A 26089-nucleotide genomic window follows, 5' to 3' on the forward strand; every position below is an offset into this window, starting at 1 on the left:
TCTTTAAATGTTGAAGACTGAATCCCCATTTCTACAAAAAAACAATACCATCCCTTTAATGATGATTTTTCATTGTGTATTTTGCCATTTTCCCCTCCCCCTTTCTGAAAATTGTTCAGTCAAGTTCATGTATTGTTTCAAGTGTCTATAACTCAAAAAGTAGCTACAATGTTGGGATGCTTTCTTCAGGATGATTGACCATTTGTATACTGAGAGACCTTCCCAGCTAGCTACATGCATTCACATGCAATATGTATGAGGATGTCCCATACGTAACGCATTTGTCCCATACGTAACATTATTTCAATGCCTAATAAAAAAAAATTCTTTTACTTTTTTTTCTTTTTTCTCTGGTATTTAATTTCTCTAAACAATGAATTAGAAGTTTCCAAAAGGGCATTAAAATAACCTTAGCAATTTCAGAAAAAACCTAAAAAAATGACCTCATTTTGTTACGTATGGGACATCTCATGATAGGACACGAGCTAATTTGCATAATCATTTGCATAATCCCTAAATTTTCACACCAAGTTAAACTATGTGATGAACTTCTTATGTCCACATATTAATCAAATATTATTTGCTTTCCTTTGAATTAATATGAATTTTTATAAATGTCCCATACGTAACGGTGTGTTTCACATTTATGCAAATGAAGCCCTTAAAATTTGCATAAATTTACATAATATCATTTTTTCCTCCATGGAAATCAAAACTTCAACTCATAAGCTTCAAAATGATACCAAACATGTCAATATTGAGCAAAGATGAAATTTAGCCTTCTGAGGGGACCTTATCTTGGACTTGCCCTAGAATCATTAGGGATATGCTTTTAAAGGGACGCAGTCCTCACGAAATTTAAAAAAATATGTTGTTATTGGTACCTCCAATGAACTACTTTCACCAAAAACAAACTTTAAAATCACCAAATAAGCTCGTACATTTTGGTTGAAAAAGTGTGACTCTGCATGGTGAATATGCTAATGAGCAAGTCTTGACGGAGAGTCATACGTCGTCGATGCACAACTCTTCCCAGCCGTGTTCTGCTCGTTATCCGTACGCTCCCTAGTTTACCCGGATGCATGAAGACGTCGGTGGCTACTCCGACTCGTATTTGACATTGTTTCTACGTTGTGTGTGTGTGTGTGTTTGTGTGTGTGTGTATGTATTGTGTATTATATTCGCACTTGTGGACGGTACAACTAGATGATAGATCTACGGTAGATACGCGTACGCACCCCGTACGCGGTTTGCCCTTCGCACTTTTCCAGTCTCAAGCGCAGCTGCAGCCCTACCTGTCGCCGCTCATGCATGTTCTATAGTACGTACACAGTGTACATATTTGTAGGTAGAAACGATTCTACACAGGCCTGCTAGTACACTACAGGGGCGACCGCATTCAGCGTCGTCTGGTCAGGCTATCTTACATCAGTAGTTTTGCTCGAATCGTGTAGAAAATTTCCCAGGAAAATCCTTTTTTCCGTCCCAGACCAACAAAAGTATCGTGAAAGGTGAGCTGTGTGGCTGGGAAATATCGGTACAACGATGCCGAACATAAGAAACTTAGGGCCTACAAAATCTCGAAATCGTGTTGTGACCTACCTGTGCGTGGACAATTTGTGAAGCGATGTTTTTACGTGGACCGGCAGGCTGTGGCCCTCGGTTATAAACCGAGAAAACTCCTGAAACCAGATGCAATCCTGACCATTTGCTCACATGAGTTATAAAACAGAAACACCTCGAGCATCGACTTCGAAGAGAACCGAGGGAAAAAAGCGTAGAGAGCTAAGGAAAGTGGCTAGCTATGTTTAATTTACCGTGGGCCTGCAGCCGGGGTTGGACTGCAGTACAGTGCCACTGAGCTAGCTGCTGCCAGTGCCGACTGGACATGCACGGCAAAGTGGAGCGAAATCATATCCCTATGACCCCTGTGTTTACCCTTCCCGGCTCACGTCATATTTTTTTTTTTTTCGAGGAAAGGCGATTATCTGACTACTTACAGAAATATTGAGATACAAACAATATTTTCTTTGAAGAATTCAACTCTCTCATGCACAGGTTATCTTCGGTTTGAATGCCAAAATCGACTGGACGGAGTCGAGTGTACTGTGTATGTATACATTGGTATGGTAAGGATTTGCGCGCGAGAGTGGTTTCTACGCTAAGAAGTATGCAACACGGACGGAAGCTAGAAAACGACCGTGCCTATTTGATGTCAAGTTCATGGTATATTTGGTTTAAAAATACATATAAATTTATGTTTACAATATTGATTTTTCGTAAATTATATATATCTAAGCTTGAAATATTTTGTTTAAAATTATAAAACCACAAACTTTCACATTATATGATAAAATTGCAACTAATCATTTGAACACTTAAATTGGTTTTTAGAGGCACGGCTGTCAACTTGGTGAGTAGGGCATGCACTACGTAGCATCTTTTTGCCGGCTCTTTCACGATCGCTTGCAGGAATTATTTTTCAAAAATCGCGTACGGAGACAATTTTTGATGTCCAAGCGTATAAATTGGTGAAAGTTTATATTTTTTACTCTTCTTAATTATCAGTACAGTGAAAATCTCAGGACTGCTTCCCTTTAAGTGGCACCAGAAAAAAAGATTGTGCTTAAAAAAAGCTTTGTTTGTTTTGTTTTGCTTGTTAGTCAATGTTGACTAGAAGCCGATTGGAAGTTACACGTAGTATGAACCAGTGGTGGAAGAAGTGCAGGAAGGCCTTCTAATGCCTCCGCCACGAAGTGGTGCCGGAGGCATTATGTTTTCGGGTTGTCCGTCCGTCCGTACGTCCGTCCGTCCGCTTTCGTTTACGTGATAACTTGAGTAATATTTACTGGAATTTTACCAAACTTGGTCCAAGTATGACGTATGATGGGCAATGATTTGATAAGATTTATGGTGAAATCGGCTAAAAGTCAAAGGTCAAGGTCAAATCCTAAAATTTATCTTTTTACGTGATAACTCAAAACTGGATGAAGCAGCTTTCACCAAACTTGGTCCAAGGATGATGTATGATGGGACAATTAGTTGAGTAGATTTTAGTGACATTGGCAAGAGGTCAAAGGTCAAAAGGTCAAGGTCAAATGCTAAAACTGTTGCTATTTCCCCCATATCTATGCAATGCCCGCAGTTATTTTCTTGAAACTTAGTGTAGACATGTACTACTGCATAAAGATTCTCCAGAGAGAGTTTCATGTCATAAGGTCAAAGGTCAAAAGGTCAAAGGTTAGGTGAAAATGTTGCAATATCACTTTTCTCGCAAATGGTTCATATAGTATCTTCATGGAACTTGGTACATATGCATGTACTGACTGGCAGGGATTATCTATGGAATTTAGGGGTCATGGGTCAATAGTCAGGGGGTCAGAGGTCAAGGTCAACTTCTCAAAATGTTACTATTTCCCTCATATACTAGTATATGCAATGATTGCATTATTAGTCTTAAAATTTAATATATGTTCATGTATTACTTAATGGAGATTCTTTTGGAAATTTCCAGCCAGAAGGTCAAAGGTCAAAGGTTAAGGGTCAAATGTCAGGTTTAAATGAAAAAAAAAATATTTTGTACTGTAATTACACTCGTCTCTTTCTTCATACCTTGAAAATTATACTCAATGCATAAACTTATAATAAGGTCGGTCAGAAGTCAAGTAAAAATTTTCAATTCCCCAAATATGTGTACCTGCACTCTTTAATAGACAATTATAGCAAACTCATTTCGTGGAAAGTGAACATTCAAGATATTTCTGACAAACCTGTTATTTCGATATTTTGCCATTTATGTGAAACTGTCATCACACATTGTGAAGACATTGTACTATACACCTATTGGGAGAATCATGCATTATGGCGGAGGCATCAGTCGCCATAGCGACATTTCTAGTTTTTTCCTTCTTTTTTTTTTTTTGCTTGTCAGCTGGAGAAACCTGGAAGTGGCACCAGAAAATTCCGCTGAAGGGCTATTTTGTTTTCGCCCCCTACTTTTAAAAATGTGGCACTGGCTGTGATTAATATGATCACAAAGACATCAAAGTTATTTAAGAGAACTAGAACCCAGATATTTTTTCTTGTAATATGTGCCACTATGTACACCTGTGGCATCTTGATTCTGAAGAATTAAAAAACATGCGAAATTCACCTTACTCAGCAGGGTACAAAAAAAAAATCAGTTGCGTAAAACTATCCAATTTTACAATACTAAATTATTGAAACAAGAAGAGAAACTAATCATATTTGATGGAGTATAGGAAATAAACAAGTATTATTAGACCTGATATGAACTTCCAGATCTTGAAATACATTTGAAATGTAATGTTTTTAAAATTCAGTTACTTTATAAAAAATTCAGTAACTAACTAAAAAAAGAAAAAATTAGTCAATGTCACTAATGTGCAGCTAGATCCCATACAGAGGCCAGCCAGAGGCTTTGTAGATTATTAGTACGGCTTAAATATACCGGTACAGGGAGTTGAAGTACTAGATTGATGCTATAAAGCCTACTAAGTTTATTAGATTGATGGTGCAAGTACAAGAATGTAGCTCCAGATATGCTAATTTCTGGGATGATGTGGTAGATAGTTGAAGACAGGTAGAGTTACATTGTTGCTGAAACTATCGTGCAAAGACATTGTAAGTTCTGTTAGTGTTTCAACCTTTTGAGAATTTACTTCTCAATTACAACTCAGCTTTTCTTTTTGGTTAGTTGATTGTTTTTTTTTTTAACTGACTTAAGAATGTTAGTTGTCTTTGGCATGATTTTTTTTAATCAAAGTCAGTTTGGAGTTAGCTTATAAATGTGCACAAGGGTACAAAATACAAATGACCTTTTTTATTTCTTAATTGGTTAGGTACTTTACTCATTTACAAGTGACAGAATGCATAGAGGATTGCCTGACATAGCAATAGATCTGTTCTATAATGTATTCAGATTTTATGCATGCTTTGTTCACAAAAGTTGTCTTTAACCACAAAGCTTGCGGGAGGCTTGCCCTACCTTGCAACAACTAAGTGAATTCCTGCCTAGATGGAACTATACAGTTGTAAATGGGAGGGAGCAGGTGAATGGAATACTTTGTTACTAGGCTGTAGGAAAGTAAACATCCATAAATTGTAATACATTACACAAACCTTCTATTCATTAGCTTCATCAATCATGTTCGAACAAAGAAGAACTTGCGTAGACCAGGTGACCAGAATACATCAAATCAGGGAGGTGTTACAGAGATGGAGTGGCAACTCTTCGTAATTCATGCAAACACATGTTTTGGTTCAAGGCGTTACAATGGGATGTCTAGCATTCCACTACGCTTTTAAGTCATGCTTGGCACCGCTCTAGTTGCAAGACGAAGTTCGGAGATATGATGTGCACATTTCCGCATGTTAGTTTTCTATCTTTTAATCTGGGATATTTTGATCTTTCAAATAAAGTACTCCACTAAAGCGTGTTCCAGTGTGCTTTTAAACTATTTGCTGTTAAAATTGTCAGTTTTACACTGCATTTTGATTCGCTTCTCCAATTCAAGGTACACAAATTCATTGTTGCCATCACATTGAAAGAGAGAGCGAATTGCAGTAGGGGCAAGTATTTCTAGATGTGAGAGCGCTAGTCCCGATTATTGATGCTCTCTTTTAAAGTCAAAGCACCTGGGTAACACCTGTAGTTGAGCGCATAACTTCTCGGCAGTGCTGCGCATGACTTCAAAGGAGAGCAGTAGTTGTCCCCGCCGAACGAGTTCGAGCAGGGGACTATGAAACGGGCTCTGTACGTGTGTGTGTCCGTCCGTGTGTCCGTCCGTCCGTCCGTGTGTGCGTCCGTGTGTGATCAAAATGTTCAAAATGCTACTCCTTCGCCATTTCTAACCCGATTTTGATTCTGTTTGCTTTATATGATAGCACTACATGGGAGCTTTGAAACTTCTATACAGAATTTCAATTGTGACCTTTGACCTTGACCTTTGACCTATATTGTACATTTTGCTTCAAAATGCTACTCCTTCGCCATTTCTAACCCGATTTTGATTCCGTTTGCTTTATATGATGGCACTAGGTGAGGGCTTCAAAACTTCAACACAGAATTTTGACCTTTGACTTCTTTGACCTTTGACCTTGATTTTTGACCTATATTGTACATTTTGCTACAAAATGCAACTCCTTCGCCATTTGTAACCCGATTTCAATTCCGTTTGCTTTAAGTGATGGCACTAGGTGAGGGCTTCAAAACTTCTACACAGAATTTTGACCTTTGACTTCTTTGACCTTTGACCTTGATTTTTGACCTATATTGTACATTGCCTACAAAATGCTACTCCTTCGCCATTTCTAACCCGATTTTGATTCCGTTTGCTTTATGTGATGGCACTAGGTGAGGGCTTCAAAACTTGTACACAGAATTTTGACCTTTGACTTCTTTGACCTTTGACCTTGATTTTTGACCTATATTGTACATTTTGCTACAAAATGCTACTCCTTTGCCATTTGTAACCCGATTTCAATTCCGTTTGCTTTAAAGGACAAGTCCACCTTCATATACATAAGGATTGAGAGAATGCAGCAATATTGGTAGAACACATCAGTGAAAGTTTGAGGAAAATGGGACAATCCGTTCAAAAGTTACGAATATTTTAAGTTTCTGCGCAGTCACTGCTGGAAGAGAAGACTACTACAGTGTATGATGTCACATGCGTACAACTATATAAGGAAAGTAAAAAGATAATTTCACAAAACTTTACTTTTTGTATAAAGTGCACATTTCCTCGATTTGCTACTGGCGTATGTTAAGGGTAATATTATTCCCCCTGCCTTCTGAAAGAGAGAAGTCGAGTGTTCTTTTGTTATGCGAGAAAAATGGAAATATGTTGAATTTTCTTTATTCTTTCTTTATATCGTTGTACTCATGTGACATCACAAGCTATAGTAGTCTTTTCATCCAGCCGTGACGGAGCAGAAATTTCAAAAATTCATAACTTTTTAACGGATTGTCAGATTTTCCTCAAACTCTCACTGATGTGTTCTACTAATATTGCTGCATTCACTCAACCCACATGTCTATGAAGGTGAACTTGTCCTTTAAGTGATGGCACTAGGTGAGGGCTTCAAAACTTCTACACAGAATTTTGACCTTTGACTTCTTTGACCTTTGACCTTGATTTTTTTACCTATATTGTACATTGGCTACAAAATGCTACTCCTTCGCCATTTCTAACCCGATTTCGATTCCGTTTGCTTTATGTGATGGCACTAGGTGAGGGCTTCAAAACTTCTACATAGAATTTTGACCTTTGACTTCTTTGACCTTTGACCTTCATCTTTTTACCTATATTGTACATTTTGCTACTAAATGCTACTTCCGGCGGGGACATATATTACGCACCGCGTAATTTCTACTTTTCCTTGTTGTCTCTCCTTCTCTAGCACCTCCCTGCATCAATTAACAGTCAGCTACATGGGAAAGCATCCATTTCATTATTTTGCATCTTTTAATGTATTAACAATTTTTATGCCTCCGCCATGAAGTGGTGCCGGAGGCATTATGTTTTCGGGTTGTCCGTCCGTCCGTACGTACGTCCGTCCGTACGTCCGTCTGTATGTCCGTCCGTACGTCCGTCCGTACGTCCATCCGCTTTCGTTTACGCGATAACTTGAGTAATATTGACTGGAATTTTACCAAACTTGGTCCAAGTATAAAGTATGATGGGGCAATTATTTGATAAGATTTTGGGTGAAGTCGGCCAAAGGTCAAAGGTCAAAGGTCAAGGGCAAATCATGAAATTGTATCCGTTTACGTGATAACTCAAGACTGGATTGAGCAAATGTCACCAAACTTTGTTGAAGGATGATGTATGATAGGGCAATTACTTGATAAGTTTTTTAGTGAAATTGGACAGAGGTCAAAGGTCAAAGATCAAGGTCAAATCCTAAAATTTATCTGTTTACGTGATAACTCAAAACTGGATGAAGCAGCTTTCACCAAACTTGGTCCAAGGATGATGTATGATGGGACAATTAGTTGAGTAGATTTTAGTGACATTGCAAGAGGTTAAAGGTCAAAAGGTCAAGGTCAAATGCTAAAAATGTTGCTATTTCCCTTATATCTATGCAATGCCCAAAGGTATTTTCTTGAAACTTAGTGTAGACATGTATTACTGCGTAAAGATTCTCCAAAGAGAGTTTCATGTCATAAGGTCAAAGGTCAAAAGGTCAAAGGTTAGGTGAAAATGTTGCAATATCACTTTTCTTGCAAATGGTTCAATGTATCTTCATGGAACTTGGTGCATACGCATGTACTGACTGGCAGGGATTATCTAGGGAATTGAGGGGTCGTGGGTCAATAGTCAGGGGGGTCAAAGGTCTAAGTCAACTCCTCAAAATTTTACTATTTCCCTCATATACTAGTATATATGCAATGCTTGCATTATTAGTTTTAAAAGTTAATATATACATGCATTACTTAATGGAGATTCTCCGGGAAATTTCCAGCCAGAAGGTCAAAGGTCAAAGGTTAAGGGTCAAAGGCCAGGTTATGCCCCCCCTCCCCCCAAAAAAACAAAAAAACAAAAAAAAAACAAAAAAAAAACAACTATTTTGTACTGTAATTACACTCTTTCTTCATACCTCGGAAATTACTCAATGCATAAACTTATAAAAGGGTCCGTCAGAAGTCAAATAAAAATTCTCATTTCCCTAAATATGTGTACCTGCACTCTTAGACAATTATAGCATACCCAGTTCAAGGAAAGTGAACATTCAAGATATTTCTGACAAACCTGTCATTTCAATATTTTGCCAGTTATGTGAAACCGTCATCACACATTGTGAAGACATTGTACTATACACCTATTAGGAGAATCATGCATTATGGCGGAGGCATCAGTCGCCATAGCGACATTTCTAGTTTTCTATTGGTATTGCCATGACTTGTATCACTTTTGCTGTCAGGTGGATGTGCTGGCTAGCACCATTTGTATAGGATCTCTTGAATTTAATAATCATTACTGGTATTGTACATCACAGATGCTCATCTTCTACAATGAATTTAGAAACCAACATGCCCTGTTGGTACAAACAAGGAGGTTTTATACATGGAGTTCCAACTGGCTGTAATTATTCAAACAGTTGTCAGATTTCTATTGATGTACAAAAGAATTCCACAGGTGCACTTGTGCGTTTGATTATTGATGTTCGAGGCCGCAGTCTTGCTGAGCAATCTGAAGATTCATTAGGCGTTTTCACATCAGCCCGATGTTTCAAAATAGCGCGCTATTTTGCTGACTATTTTCTGCGAAAAATATCTCGAGCTTGGATTTTTATCGGGCTGATGTGAAAACGCCTATTTTGAACATTATCATAATGTTGGCCATATTTTGCATATTATTTTATCAAATGAATGGAAATTTCACTTAATGATAAAGCATGTAAAACAATTAATTTTGTCCAGAAATTTGCGCAAAAGTGTAAATCACAGCTGTACCGGTATAATGTGAAAATGTATAAAACTGTACCATCCTGGAAAGCTAGCTTTATCACTTTTCCGCTTAATTTCCACATATGAAACTAATTATGGAATAATCTTCAAGTATAATTCTTTATTGATAGATATAAATCAGTGCCCGGGGATGCCTAGTCGAGTAATTTTCATCTTTATTTCAATATTTTTTTCTCAATTTCTATTTGTGGATCCTCGTGTCTGTACCAACTACCTTTTATAAGAAGGGATAGTGAAAAGTAACAACCATCCCAAAGACATACTGTAAAACATGTAGGCTATTTGCGGCACGAAATTTTCGCAAATTGGAGCCGACAGCCTTTTTTGTGGTATGAAATTTTCGCGAATTACCACTGGCGTTCAATGCATAGTGTAGACAAGGAATTTCACATGCATTTTAATTTCACGAATCTTGGGGCTCGCGAAATTCGCGAAATTAAAATGCACGCGAACATTCCTCATTTTACAGTATCTTCCTTTGAAAGTGGCTGGTGATTATGCAATGAGACACGAGTCAATTGTCTTTGTATCTGCGCAGCAGATCCTGTTTGGCACATGCTTCAAATATTTTTGCGCGGCGGCTTCGAACATCTAGCAAAGGAAATAAGACGGTTGTGACTCCATTCTCTAGAACCTCCTTGGTACAAATGACCTTTTTCCGCTCATGCGCAAAGTGGAACTCCAAACTGGCTTTAATATTGAGGTGTACATTATACTTCTATGTATCCCTGCCCCCCCCCCCCCCCAAAAAAAAAAGAAATACCTCCCATGATTCTACATAACATGCCACCTATGTGATACTTGTGACCCATACTCCCAGCAAGTTCTGATGATCATGAGTCATAGCTGTGGCTGCTGTAAGGTCATGGGCATCATTCTTGTCTTGATACGTGATGCTTTGCCCTGACAGTCTCTACATTATCTCTCTATCCATGGTGAGGCAAGAGCAGTTAGTAGGGATTTGAGACATGTGTCAGGTTAAAGGTAGAGAGTAGTAGAATTGCACGTAAATTTTACAAGAAAATGTTATACATTGTGAGGAAGATACATTGTACTGTAACCATTTACCAAGCTGAAGGCATAACGTGTCAATTTATACTAGTCCCTCCTTTCCCCAAAAATAATAAAAGAAACAAACAAGAGAGTACTGTAAGTAAGTACATTTCTAATGGCCTTGTCAATAACGCTATGGTTTATGAAAGTACAGGGATGTTAAACTTCTCATCATCCAACATTCTGATTTTGTAGTCATTTTAACTACAAATGTATCAAATTGATTTTGAAAAGTCCCTATGTACACTGTACAGTGCAGACAGGTGTATGTTTAGCAGGCATATAGATAAGAGCGTATTTGTGTTATTGAGTGATTAGGTGAATGCTTACATGTATGTTCATAATTTTAATGCTGACTTCCTCAAGTGCCACATAATTTCCTTATAAAGTAATTGAATTTCTTGATTGTTTTTTAATGATGATTTTGTTGTTGTTTCTTCACTTTGCATGTTGTGTACATGTTGCTTGTAACTTTTATGTTCTGGACATCTACACTGTACATTATCACTTGATTTTCAAGAGACGTACCTTGCAATGCCATTGTTATAGTAGGAAGAGTTCTACATGGACAGCTGATCTAAGACAGACCACCATCTGTTTATTTTCTGCTATAATTATTGCACAAACATTAGTAGTGCATACTGTATTCACACGTTTTAAAGCAAGCTATTTTTGCAGCATGAAATTTGGACAAATTGGAACTGACAGCCTTTTTCGTGGCATTACATTTTTGCAAATTGCCACTGGTCATTCAATGCATATATAGTGTTAGCAAGAACTTAAATTGTGTACATTTTGATTTCTGGAATGTTGGCTCTTGTGAAATTCATGCACAAGACTGGTTTTACAGTACATCATTCAAGTTTTTATCTTCCCAGTAGCAATGTATTTGGGTCGAGGGGAGATGAGGGTTAGGTTCCCTTGCTATTTAAGCTAACACAAAAATGAGAAAGGGTTAGTGAGAAACAGAAAGAGAACAGTGACATTTGATTCTGTCGTGAATTAATATTTTATTCACGTAGATATGAAAAACTCATAAGAAAAAAACACTTTTTAGGCAAGTCAGCAGTAGGAGCAAAACAAAATAAAGCTATAACAACTATATACTCTGTATAGTGCAATCCCGTTACAACGAACACAGTTGTAAGGAAATTCTCGTTACAATGAAATCAAAATTTGGGTCCCAAAATTATAATCTCCTTGTTTTCATGCATATTGCTGTTCGAATATAGCGAAATTTTGTTATAAAGAAAGAAAACTGCTGGTCCCAGGGACTTTGTTTTAACGGAAGTACACTGTATTGCGTGAAGCTCATTTTTCGTAAAGTCGATCAGTGCTTTGTTTTATACTATAAGTGCATTTGTCATAAAGTGGATGAATGCTTTGTCTACTAACTGTGTGCCATTAACTACAATGTAGATACCAACTTTAATAGGTATGCAACAAAGTGCTGTTCAGGGAGGTTAAAAAACATAAATGCCACCTTGAGTACAACATTTTTGGGATTGTAACTGATAGCACAGCAACAGCAGCAAAAAACAAAAAACAAAAACAAAAACAAAAACAAAAAAACAAAAAACTTTGTGTGGAGATGATATCATGCCTTAGAGACAGGACAGCTACAGTGTACATGATATCTTGAACCTGCACATTTTCCTGCAATTAGTAAATGTGTCATCTGGTGATTCAATCTACCGTAAAACCAGAAATTTTCTCTTGTATACCATAATAACTAATGTCACAAAGTTTGAGACAGCCAATATATATGCAAAATTAAAATGCACAGTTCCTGTCTATGCTGTAATGCATTGGATGTCAGTGGAAGTTTGCAAACATTTCATGCCATGAAATTTACAGTTTTGTACAATGTACTGTCTTTGCATAGTGTGCATACATAAAAGTATGTTGTATGCTCTGAAATGCTACTCCTGTGAAAAGCTTTCATTGTCAAAGCACTGGTACAGGTACACTTTGCATACTATACTAATGATATAATAAACTGTGGTAAAAAAAACCCCTGAATACAATTTGTGAGAGATAACTTGCTCACTGACCTCATACAGTAGATTACTGGTAAGAAAATAAAAAAGGAAGAAAAACAATTTGTGAGTGAAGTTCATGCAAACTATGGTTGAAACCATGGCTGACATGCCTCCAAACCTCAGGGCACAGCACAAATATTTTGTCAGTTCGACCAGTATCACCTGATACTACTCAATCTTGTTTGACTGAAGACACGCCCATTCAAATCTTCCGTGGCCACTCATACTGAGCAGTCAATGTAAGCTGAGTTGGTTATGTGAGAGCACTCAATGTGTGTACACATGTCTGCAATGTCTTTGACTTTTCTAATGTGTAGGCCTGTACATTGTTGTGTAGTATTACCGGTAGTACATGTAATAGTAAGAGTGAATTATTTAAAAGAAGTATCAAGGTGACTTAAAAATCACCTGAGCTACAAAACAATTTGGATTTTCTAGCGCTAGTGAAAAAAAAAAACAACATAACGACCAATTCAGGTCACGACACAGGCTCACAGGCAGAGGAGACATGTGTATGGAAGCCTCCAACCATATTGAGAGTTGTCTCAGTATCAAACTCTATGTGACATACCATAAGTGTGGCATGCTTTACTCTTGATGTGTATTACCATCGTGGATTAAGATCTGTAACTGTCATCATTTCTTCTTGATTCAATCTGTCAGAAACTGCAAGCTGCCAGTGACAAAGATGCTCATCTCGCCACGGACAGTAAGTAGTCCGATCCTGACCCACCAGCCATTTACCTGAAGCCAAACTGAGGGAGCACAACGCTGACAATCACGAATTACCATGTCTTCCATAGTTGCATCCACCACCACTGTCAGCAGTACTCCTGAAATGGGGACTGCATCCTCCTCTGGTCCGAGCGGTCCACCGTTCGGTACTGTCTTCTTTACCACACTTGCCGTCACCCTTATAGCCTGCACATGGATCTTGTACCTAACTTTCTATAACGCCAGAGTGCTTGGCTTTCTGCTGACGAAGGTCATCAACAGGTTTTTGATCAAGCAGGGACACCTTCATATAGGTAAGAACTTTACAAAGTATCTCTCAGCCTTTAGTTTAGTGTCCTTGTATGATTGGACTTAAAGGACAAATTCACTTTCTTATACTTGTGGATTGAGTGAATGCAGCAATATTCAGTAGAACACATCAGTGAAAGTTTGGGGAAAATCAGACAATTCGTTCAAAAGTTGTGAATTTTTAAAGTACCTGCGTAGTCACTGTTGGATGAGAATACTACCACAGTGTATGATGTCACATGTGTAGAACAATACAAGGAAAATACAATTTTGTACAAAGAGAATTTCGTAAAATGTTATTTTTTGAAAAAAGTGCACATTTCCTGCAACTTGTCACTGATGTTATAGTTATGTGTAATATTATTCCCCCAGCCTTCTGAAAGAGGCAAATAGAAAAGTGAAAATGTATTGAATTTTCTTTATATTTTCTTTATATCGTTCTACACATGTGACATCACAAGCTATAGTAGTCTTCTCATCCAACACGAACATTGACTGAGCGGAAACTTAAAAAATTCTTAACTTTTGAACGGATTGTCCGATTTTCCTCAAACTTTCAATGATGTGTTCTACTAATATTGCTGCATTCACTCTTGAAATCCACATGTCTATGAAGATAAACTTGTCCTTTAATGAAATGATATTGTGATATACATGTAGTGTTCTTTTCCAGTTAATATAATCAGCACTAGTCCTCAAGTATCAAAATTCAATGTATCAAAACTGGACATCAGTTAACCGTAGCATACAGCAGCTTGGCTTGAAATGATTTCACCATAAGTGCCCCATGAAATACTGGTATCCTCAGTTTCATTTTCCAGCTTGGTTAAAGTTTGTTCAGAAGTGCAGTGCTTTACTTCTAGAGGAAGTGAGCCATGTGCATACATTGTACTTCAACCCATTGGGGACGAGTTCCGAGTATATTCGGGCAAGTGTCTATGGGAAATGCGCGTTGTAGTAAAATTTGTCCATCCTCGACGGGTTAAACAGTAATTTGGCATCTAGTGTTACTTTTATTTTGCAGATTGCTGTGAACGGGTAATTGTAGAACATACAATGTACTGTATGTGCTGTTATTTTTGTGTATAGATATTTTCGCGAATGACGAGGTCATAGACATTTTCGCGAGATGTTGTTTTTGCAGATCAACGCTGATGCTTACGCTTCAATCGCTCACTTAACACAGTGCATAGAGTCATTTTCGTGTGATGTTAAATTCGCAATCAAACTGTGATTCGCGAAATTTGCAAAAATTAAACCCTCGCAAAAATAACAGCTCTTATACAGTACATTGTATGTAGAAAACGGTTCATAGGCAAATGCAGGCAATGTCATACAATGACTACAATGTTGATGATATAATGATGGTCATTGTAAAGGTCAGCAGACTATCTGACCAGAAAGATTTAATACTACCGGTACTATCCTTTCCAGCTGATGATTTGTATTAAGATTGGTATAGTGTTTCCCTGAACTCATTCAACTCAGCAGTCTGACAAGCCATCAGATACACTGCCTTTTTATGCACATTTTCAACAGGGCAAAGGAATATACAGTATCATGGTTGATTTGGCATTTTCAGTGAATTTTACTCTTGAAAAGTAATGTTGTTTTGTTACTTGTAAGGTAATCAAACCTTGAATGTGTCCACTTAGTCTTAAACCTTGGTTGATATAATCTTTTAGTTCCAGATTTGATTGGACATTTCAAATGAAAGTTATCCCAGCAGAAGATTCTGAGGTGCCAAACAACTTTAACAGGGATGCTGGGGGATTACGTGTACATGTGGTACCTTTAAACAGTGGTCTCTGGTCGTGCATAGTCTACAATACAATTCATCAATTGTCAATAGGTGAAGATAAAATAGGAAAATGGCTGTTTGGCATTTCATTATGTGTCTGTTAAAAATGAACATGGTACTTCCTCAGAGGCCGGTTAAAATGACGGTTATGTTGAGGTAATACAAAGTATGTTGTTAGCTAAAAAGTAGGATGCGGTAGGATGTTGGTTGATTCATTGCATTCCAATTGTAAGAGCTGAACTCTGTACTTGTACCTGGCCTAAACCTGCCCTTGTTTTCAGTAGGCCTACTGTGTGCGTTTCACCTTTTCTCAGTGCTGTGATTTTGTTATAACCATAGGTACCCGGGTACTACCGGTACGTTGTACATAGTTCAGGTGCTCACTTGCTGATTAATACACAAGTCACTACCAAATTGAATGTGGCATACAATGTAGAGCTCTATGTACTTGTGCCCTATCAGATGTACATACTGTATGTCAAGGTTATAGTGTATTATATGTTGCTTCATGTTGATACTCTTTTTGCCCTTTGTACAAATTGTCCACTCCTAATTATGACCCACTAATCTTAAGGATTTGATTGGCAAAGGGAGGCATTTCATTGAACTTCAAAAACTTACAGTCAAAGGATGTGAAACACTTGTTTTTAAAGGGAAGGTTTTATCAGTACATGTAGGTTGCAAAATTGTACATACGTTGATATGTCACCAAGGGTAGGCTACTGGCATAGAAAAATAGCTTGTCAAAACCTGAAATGAAGGCTCTCGGCTACATCCTCTTCAACAAAATGAGCTGTCATGGTTTCTACTCTACATTACTGTATACGCTATAATTTTTGCGTACATAAATTTTCGCGAATTGCCGCTGTCACACATTTTCGCGAGTGGTTAAATTCGCGATTGGGGGACCAGAGAAAATATGAAGTGGCAAAGAAAGTGTGAATTTTCAACGATACTAGCAAATAAAAATGATACTAGTTATACACTGCATGAAAAAAAAAAAACTTACCAAACTCTGCAAACTAGTAAGTTAGAATTCAACATTTTTGAAGTGGTTAAGTCCATTGCGCTAGATTTCTGACGAGTGGTCCCCTTGCGATAATGGATTGACTCTCTACAGTGTTTGTAAGTAGACGTGGACGAGCGTAAACAAGCTTAGCCAGTATGGTCTGTTCGGTAAGCCGTGACATGGTATACTAGTACTGAAATGTTCGTATCATCAAAGCAAGGGATTCATTTTGGAAGGTAATATTTTCGCGTGTTGTTAATTTCGCGAATAGCTCCTGACTCGTGAAATTCGCGAAAATAAAACCCCGCGAAATATATAGCGTATACAGTATTGTGCTCTGATATCACTATCAATATTACATCACACAAAACCTGTAGTCACACCTTAGTAAATGAATTGTCTCCATGGGGAAGGGGGGTGGGGATGGCTTTTACATACTTTGATTTTAAATAGACAATTCTATACCATTGAAATGGTGGACATTATTTGGTGTTTTTCTCTCTGATGATATGTACTCATGAGTGCACATCAGCAGCATACTCTGATAAGGCCCTTCTTCGAGCATCAAAACTCTTCCTTACTTGTGGATTTTGTTGCACATCAGTGCTGGAATTTCATTGTAGTCTGAGAGCAATTCAGTCTGATATTGTGATCAAATTTCCTCATATGATATGACTGCATGCAAAATGATTCCGAGTGCTCATGTGTTGGTGTGGTATCTTCACTGCGGTACCCTGGATGTCTTGTCTTGTTTTGCTTGCAGCCAGTTTTTGTGCAAGTGATATTTTAAGTGGCTCGCATGTTCTTTTCCATGGAAACACAGAATTGTCTTACTTTCTCTCACATCTGTATTTTTTTTTTTAAATTCTTTTTCTCGGCAAAAGGTGATCGCTGTCCAAAGGCATGCCTTGAATAAATTCAATGCAATATTTAGTAACAGTATGGACTATGGTGATGGTTGCATACAAAGTGCCTAATTGGCAACATGGTATTTCCAGAGCTCTGCCCTGTGAAAGAGGAGAAATTGTCTAAAGTACAAGTATCTTTGCCTGTGATGTGATTGAAGGGACATGTATAGTGGTTTTGTTTTCTGTTTAGGGTAGGTTATACTAGCCAAATTGAATTACTGTATAGTATAAAGCATTAATTGCATTTTGTGTGTGTGTGTGTGTGTGTGTGTGTGTGTGTGTGTATAAAGCATTAATTGCATTTTGTATGCTTGTGTGTGTGTGTGTCTATGTGTGTGTCTGTGTGTATTGGTAAGGTGCTGTATAAATCATGGGATTGCCTGTGATACAAATTGTACCTCATTATATACTGCGATAAGAAAAAATGATGCATTAAGTGCTAATGGGTGTATGAGACTGAGTATCTAACAGTGTACATCTGTAGCATAGATCTATGGGAGTGTAGAGTTACACTGCAGTCCATGTTTTCCCTCCAAGACATTCAATAGTTCAGGAATTCATATGTCAAACTTTACTTCTGGAAGCAGTTGTCTGGTGTATGCATTACTACATGTATGTTTGATTTCTGCTCTCGTCTCCTACAGCAATTGATTAAGCAAATGGTGGAAGTTTGCAGAATATTTTCTTTTCAAGGAGACAGTCAAATGCTTTTCCAGGGGTAATGAAAAATGGCAAAAGGAACAATTTCCTTTTGTTCAAAATTTGGGTTGAGTTGTAGCTTTAAAGCTTTGTTGGGATGATGAATACTGGGTATAAGAAGATTAGATCCAACTTAAAGTAAGAACACGCTAAAGTTTGTACTATACCACAGAGCAAGTTGTGTCTTCAAACGTGTATTAGATACATAGTAATTGTTGATGAATGCAAAGAGGATACGAGTCTTGCGTATACATGTACAATGTATGCATTAGGAGGAAGTACACTGTATTCTTTTCCAATTAGGCCATCACCAACATTCCCGGGGCAGTCTTACATGTACACTATATTGCAGCATGGCAAGAAATTGAAATAGATTCATGGAGTGACTGGGGCCCCATCTGTGTGTGGATAATGCATAAAATCTTAATAATCCTGCCGTCCTCAAATCTGTGGATCTTTGAAACTTTTGTGATGCTGTGTGCTGTATCACAGTCGACTTAGACTGTGTAATAGTCGCATGTTATGCAACATTCTAACAGTGCCGTGATGCGGCACCCTTCATAGTGCCTCACACATCAAATGAGGCCACTGAATCAGCAATGATGTAGAGACCGTTTTCACAGACTTCGAAGGGAAACATGATTTACGTGCACTGAATTGCCAGCAGTATGTGACACTATAGGTGTTTCTCATGATGTGCATCAAATCAATGAAATCAGTGTGTTTGATAGGAGAATGTCATGAAAGAATGCCAGTACGGTGTTTGCTCAGTTTTGGAAGATTTAAGGTTGGCTGGAACACGGGGCTTGGATACCTCCTGGGTTGTAGAAATATACTTGCCGCTGTAGATCTATGTCCTGTGATTGGTGCATGAATTACAGATTACTGGTAACTGCTTCTAACTCCTGCAGATCAAAAAATTCTGTGGATATCATTAAAGATATTGTTTTCTGTAGCTTATTAAAATAATTGATATTACTTTTTTTACCAGTAACATGGCTTTCCTTCATTCAGTGAAGCAATTGTAAATTGCATATATGCATGTGTGTGTCTTTTTTTTTTGGTCGTTTGTTTTTTTTTTGGTTCTTTTTTTTTCATATATTTGACATCTTTGTTTTTATAAGGAAACTTAAGGACTGAAGTTTGGTCTCTGCAGTCATGATAATGTCACAGCGGCATTGCACCCTGAATGCTACTTTTGTGTACATTATCCCCTGAGTGATAATACATTGTATGTATTCATCATACCCACAGCGGTACCTTTTTTCTCAGCAGATGCAGCAGCCCCCTTTTGACTTCTTTGCATTTACTGAACCGTGAAGCTTCTCGCTAAATTCAAATACTTTGGCATGTTTACAGTAGTCTGTGCTGGCAAAGGAATTTATTGGGTGCTTCAACACATTGTAAATATTGACTTGGTAGAAATGCACTACTGTGAAGTGTAGTCTTTTTCATAGAGGAAATGCAATCGAGCAGGGTCTTCCAAGAGTTGTGTGGCTGTAAGTTGGTGAATGCAACAACATGGAGACTTAAAGGGTACAACCAAGCAAGGACTTTGTTTGGCCATAGAGATACACCAGCTCATATCACAGCTATTTTCATCTCAAAAATTCCTGCCAACTCCATAAAAGAAAAACATTTGATAAAGCAAACCTTTGCTGGGTTCCCACTCTACATACAACTGTAACATTGTACATCATTCAATGCAATAAATGTAACATACTAGAGTAATATATCACTGGCCAAGGGGTGTGCATGCAACCAGGGGTGTGCATGCAACCAAGGGTGACCACCATGTGTCTATGTTTGATATTATGTAGTAGCAGTGGTGGATCCAGGAGGAGGCGTGCCGGCTCGGTCCCTTTAATTTTTGTCCTTTTTTTAGATATATGAAATAAAGAGGAAAAATTAAAAGGGGGTTTGCGCACCAACCTTTCAATTTTTGTTCTCATTTTTTTTGTTGAAAGAAACTAAATCTTTGTCAGCCGATTGTATTGCGCTTAAGCCTTTTTCTTTCTTTTTTCTTGTCAACTGATGAAACCTGGAAATGGCACGACAAAATGCTTGTTGCGGCCTTTTTTTTTTTTTTTTTTTTGCTTGTCAGCTGAATAAACCCAGAAGTACTAAATAAACTGCTTTGCGCCCCCCCCCCCTTTTTACGGAATTCCTGGATCCTCCCCTGTAGTAGTGTATTGTTGATATTTTTTTCCTTTTTTTTTTTTTACATAGGGTTTTCCATAAAAATTTTTTGTCGTTGGGAATGCAGTAAGAGATGAGATGGTACTGTAGGTTGTAAGGGCACAGCCACTACAACTCTCTATTCTGCAGCACTTGCATCCTGAAGAGAAAGGTCCTGAAACAGTCTTGATGGAGTGGACTTGATTATTTAATTTTTATTTTTGGCAATTTTACGATATTGAATATGTACATGTATACATTCAAGCACCAATCTTGACGACGAAAGTCATTCACGGAATATCAACACATAGTTGATGAATTCCATAAATGCCATCGACATATTTTTTTTTTCTTTCTGTACAGAAATCAGAAAAGAATTGTGTGATACCTCAGAAATTGGTTCATATCTCATGGATATCTACATCAATATGAAGGAATGAAAATGTACAAATGTGCATCAGTTTGTAGGGACACAGTATCAGGTCATTTTTATTCCTCATTAATAATCATATTTTTTACACTTTTAGCAGCTAGCATTGCCCTAAAAATCATTCAGTGGATGTGACAAAACAACAGGCATTGAGTCCCTAATATATGCATTCATCAGGTAGTGTGTGAGTCTTGTGTTCCAAACGTTTTCTGTATCTGTGCTCTTCATTGGAACCTGAGGCAGGCTACAGAATTTGTTCTGACCCTTTGCCGCAGTTCAGTGAATTAGTTTGCTTAATAAATCAAGGACTAGCTTTACGATGTTGTAGTACTGGGTACATTGTATGCTTAGGAGCCTTGTATTAATGAAGATAAGTCTATCTCAAAGGGGAATGAAAGCTTTATCCAGTGGGTTACTGATTTGAAATTTATTGAGATGTGATAACTTGCAAATTGTTCTTTCTTTGCATTCCTTCCGATTCCAGGGTCCTTCTCCTTCTCAGTCCTGTCGGGGAAGTTGATGTTTTACGACATCGCTTACATCACAGAGGACCGCACTACCAGGTGATTAAATATTAAGCTAACATCATAGCCATACCCTGGAGGCGTGTACAGTGGCTACCTTCCACAATGGAGTGAAGGGGAAAACTTGAAAAGAAACTTGCACTCTCACGGTTTAAAAATGTAAATGGCTGGATATATCCACTTTGCATAATGAAGTCAATAATGTGGCATATAGTCACATGGTTACATCAACTTGAGAACTAAGTTGTACTGTTACATGGAGATGCCATTTGAATTTTTGAAAAATAACAAAGGAAAGAAAGAGAATCCAGGAGGCAGATTGATGTTTTATGATCAATTGATGCAGAATTGCAAGTTTGTTTCCTAATTTTGGTACATGTGAGAATAAGCTAATTGTAAAAAGAATATTTTGTAAACATTTATCAACAGCTATATAAAGGAACCAATTGTACTCAATGTTATTGTGGCTATGAATGAAATATTGTATATGAATTTAATCTTTGATGCGCCAGTAATAGTATATAAAGTTTATTTTGCCCTCCAGCCATTATGTTTTGTGTTGATTTGTCATTGAATTTGATAGAAATGCTTTTCCTTTATCATAGCAGATATAACTTGGCTTTGCTGGGCTAAAACCTGTCCTGGCTGCTCACACAGACTAGACACAGTGTGTGATGGTGATTGTATTACCATGTAGAAGTGGCCGTTTCAGTTTTGCATACAGGCTTTTCACACATAATTATCATCATAATGACCCTGTGTATTACCCATTATCCGTCAAACACAGATAACGGTGGCCAACTATTGACTTTATTATTCACTATTCACCAAGAACTTTATCTTTACAGACTTTATCAAAGTTCCTGTTCTCTGTTCATGAGTGAACATTGATGGTCCCAAGGTCTTGATATAATTTTGCATAACATTTACAATCTGTAGTTGGGGGCATTTTGCCATGATTGTGGGTGACTTTAGCGAAGGATAAGTGTGTGTTGCCAAACTTGAACAAGATATAAATTATTGAATTGGCAAGACCTAGATCTTGTTCAAGCATGCTCAAATTAAAGCTTGAAGAAATTATCTGATGTCTTTTTCTTTGTATACATGGTAGCCTTTGTTGGCAAGTCTTTCTCCTGGGAAATCTCAGAATACAGCTTGACAAATCAAAGTGTATACTTTGTTGGTTTGAATTCTTATAAAACATCTTCTCAGTTACAAGAACTCTTCTGAAAGAGGTGCATTTGAAACCAGTTTTTCCTATGCGGTTAATATAATGTTATAGAATGACTTTTTGCTTCTGAATTGCTGTCATGTCACTTCATCACTGCTGTGTGCAAGTGTGTATATTATTGTGTGTAAAAAAGACTTATCCATGTCAATTTCTTTACATTCTTATCATATTTTTTGCCTTTTACCCACAGGGTTCAACATGCCTTATTAATATTCAGATGGTGGAGACCATATACCCCACTTGGTGGCCAAGAAGGTATGAATCTTAACTCCACTTTTAATGACTGTCTTTCAGTGTAAAATTCTTTTTTTATTTAAACAAGAACCCAAGTCATTAATTTGAATATGTCAAAGAATTGTAGAATGTATTAATGATGATAATGATTGTGATGATGATGATGATGATAATACAAAAATAATAATATTAACAACAACAACAACAATAATAATAATAATAATAATAATAATGATAATAATAATAATAATTATTATAATAATAATAATAATGATGATGATGATAATGATAATGATAATCTTGTGACAATAGAGACAACAATAGTGATAATTATAATAATAATGATAACAATAATAATGATATCAATAAGGTATTAATATCACCATTAGTAGACATAGTAGTAGTAGTAAGTAGTAGTAGTAGTAGTTAGCAGTAGTAGTAATATAATCTATCATTTTGAGTATCATTATTGCCAAATAAGTAACGATTTCATAAAACATGTTGGTTGACAATATAATATACATTGTACTCCTGGTCTGCCTGACATTTAAGATAAAATCAAAAGAACAATAGTACAATGTCTACTCTTCCTAAATGTATTGGGTCGTTATAGAAAATCTTTTATCAGTGGCAAACATACAACAGTTGCAAATTCTTAGTAGGGATAAGTTGCAATGCTTGTTGCTGATTAATAACATTATGATTTTTTTTTTTTTTTTGGGGGGGGGGGGAATCGTATAAAATGTAATTTTACATTTTTGTCGACCCCACCGGAGGTGTGGGGAGACTAAGGGATCACCTGCGGCATCTGTCCGTCCGTCCGTCCGTCGTCCGTCCATCCGTCCGTCCGTCGTCTGTCCGTAACGCTACAAAAACTTGAATAACTCTCTACTGAGGATTTCAATTTCAATCAAACTTGGAGGGAAGAGTGGTTATACAAAGTTACACATTTTACCAAACATGAAGGGCGCCTCAAGGTCAAAGGTCACAGGCAGAGGTCAATGAACTTTGGGGCCCAATGTTAAGTTTTTAGGGCGCATTTCGTTTATTGCTCGTAACTTTTGATGTATCTGTCTGTTTGTGACCAAACTTAGATGGTAGATGTCCCTTGAAAAGTTGAAGGTTAGCACAAGGTCAAAGGTCACAGACAGGGGTCAACAAACTTTTAGGGCCCAATGTTATGTTTTTATGGTGCGTTTTGATTATGGCTCGTAACTTTTGATCCCTTTGTCCGTTTGTGACCAAACTTGGATGGTAGATGTCCCTTGGGGAGGTAAAGGTCATCACAAGGTCAAAGGTCACAGACAGGGGTCAACGAACTTTAGGGCCCAATGTTAAGTTTTTAGGGCGCGTTTCGATTGTGGCTCATAACTTTTGATCCCTTTGTCCGTTTGTGATCAAACTTGGGTGGTAGATGTCCCTTGGGGAGGTGAAGGTCATCACAAGGTCAAAGGTCACAGAAAGAGGTCAACAAACTTTTAGGACCCAATGTTAAGTTTTTAGGGCGCGTTTCGATTGTGGCTCATAACTTTTGATCCCTAAGTCAGTTTGTGACCAAACTTGGACGGTAGATGTCCCTTGGGGAATTAAAGGTCATCACAAGGTCAAAGGTCACAGAAAGGGGTCAACAAATTTTTAGGGCCCATTAAGTTTTTATGGCGCGTTTCGATTATGGCTCATAACTTTTGATCCCTTTGTCTGTTTGTGACCAAACTTTGATGGTAAATGTCCCTTTGGGAGTTGAAGGTCACCACAAGGTCAAAGGTCATAGGCGGGTCAATGAACTTCTGGGAGTTAGAAAAATATTAATTTCTTGTACGCGAATGGGCGAGACACAATTTGGCACTTGCCTTGTATTCACTGTAAGTCGAGGAATAGCAAAAAAAGAAAAAAAAAAGAAAGAGGTATATTTTATGATTTAATGTGTGTCACTCGGTGTCAGCCTGAGCACACATGAGACTGAGCTAGATATACTGTAAAACACAATATTTTCGCTGCATGAAATTTTCGCAAGTTACCTCTAACATTCAATGCATACATTGTGAAGAAGAACTTTCACCTGCATTTTAATTTCGCGAATCTTGGCTCTCGCGAAATATGCAAAATTAGAATGCACTCAAACATTCTTTGTTTTACAGTGAATGGGAGCACACTACAGTTGTATATGTGTGTGATTATCTTCACTATTAACTCGTTGAGGACAAGTCCCGAGTATACTCGGGCAGGTGTCTATGGGAAATGCGTGTTGTAGCAAAATCAGTCTGTCCTCAATGGGTTAAATTCTTCAGTGTTGGAAATGTTTTATGATTGTTCTTCAAAGATACTTCCCAATGTGAGACAAGGCTGACTGTGTTCCTGAGCAGCTTCGAGGTCCACTGCTACAACCGCACGGCACTCTACGCCCAGCTTGAGGAGGCGTTTGGCCTCCCACCTGAGATGTCACCAAGGAAAGAACAGGAGAAGGCATCCCAGAGTGGGTCAGTAAAATTTGTGAGACGCAAGCTTGTCAAGTTAGCATTGACGTGAATATCAAAGCAGTCAAGAAATTGTTGGTTATGAAGTAGCATTTGTTTTGTTAAGCATGTAGAACATGTTTGGGATTTTGTAATTTAGGAGGGATAGACTACTGAAGTGATGATTTCACAGTTTTTTGTTATTGCTAAGCAGTGCTGGTTCCAAACAAGATATCCTTTCCACAAGGCTTCAGTCCATGGGTTGGAACTCGGTTCTAGTGGGATTAGCAACCTCTGTGTTCACAGATATTAGGCCAGGCTGTGTAAGGTTGTTTAGGACCAGTTTCCAGGATGATAAATGGCTATGATGTCACACTTTGGTGCTTCTCATTTTTGTACAAATTACACCTGAGTGATATGTTTTCAAACACATTTGAGCTAAACTGTATGAACATGATAGCAATATTTGTACATGCCCCTTCCACTTCCCACTTTCTGTTCTCAGTGCGTGCTCTTTTTGTGTAGATATAAGTGACTACAATGTTGATATGTTTGACAATACTGAACACATTATTTTGTTTTGTTCTCAGGAATGATAAAAAGGATGAGCTGAGGAGGAGACACGAGGCTGCAGGAATTTCTTGGAAAGACTTCTTTGGAGTCATCAAGTTTGAAGTCCAGGATGTAAGGCATTCAGCAGTATTGACTTTCTGTTCACTGCCAGATGACATTTTTTGTGTAGTTCCTTCCTTTGTATGCATTGGAAGGGAGAGACTCAATTTTCTAGATTGCTTTAATATAGTGTTTATGTGTAACTCAGGGTTGACTGTGTCCATGAGTGAATTCAAAATAATGAATGCAGTTGATCTTTGATTGTATACACAACAAATGCTTAGTTTGCCTAAATGTTATTTTTTATCTATTGTGTGTGTGTGTGTGTGTGTGTGTGTGTGTGTGTGTGTGTGTGTGTGCAGAGACCTCAGGCTGAGAAGAAGTACCATGATGGCT

The 26089-nt window shown here is 37.7% G+C and overlaps 1 protein-coding gene across 1 annotated transcript in view; it reads left to right on the plus strand.

The window, feature by feature from the left end:
- LOC139733094 (bridge-like lipid transfer protein family member 1) overlaps nucleotides 1-26089 on the plus strand; it is a 92718-nt gene that overhangs the window by 3068 nt on the left and 63561 nt on the right. The window contains exons 2-6 of the mRNA XM_071643937.1: nucleotides 13255-13619; nucleotides 21124-21202; nucleotides 22585-22649; nucleotides 24949-25105; nucleotides 25672-25765. Of these exons, the coding sequence (XP_071500038.1) occupies nucleotides 13382-13619; nucleotides 21124-21202; nucleotides 22585-22649; nucleotides 24949-25105; nucleotides 25672-25765 (633 nt within the window). The 5' untranslated portion in view covers nucleotides 13255-13381. The remainder of the gene's footprint in view (nucleotides 1-13254; nucleotides 13620-21123; nucleotides 21203-22584; nucleotides 22650-24948; nucleotides 25106-25671; nucleotides 25766-26089) is intronic.

Source organism: Diadema antillarum, unplaced genomic scaffold, assembly GCF_040938485.1.
Source record: "Diadema antillarum isolate AM-2024a unplaced genomic scaffold, OU_Dant_1.0 seq00000460_RagTag, whole genome shotgun sequence".
NCBI lineage: Eukaryota > Metazoa > Echinodermata > Echinoidea > Diadematoida > Diadematidae > Diadema > Diadema antillarum.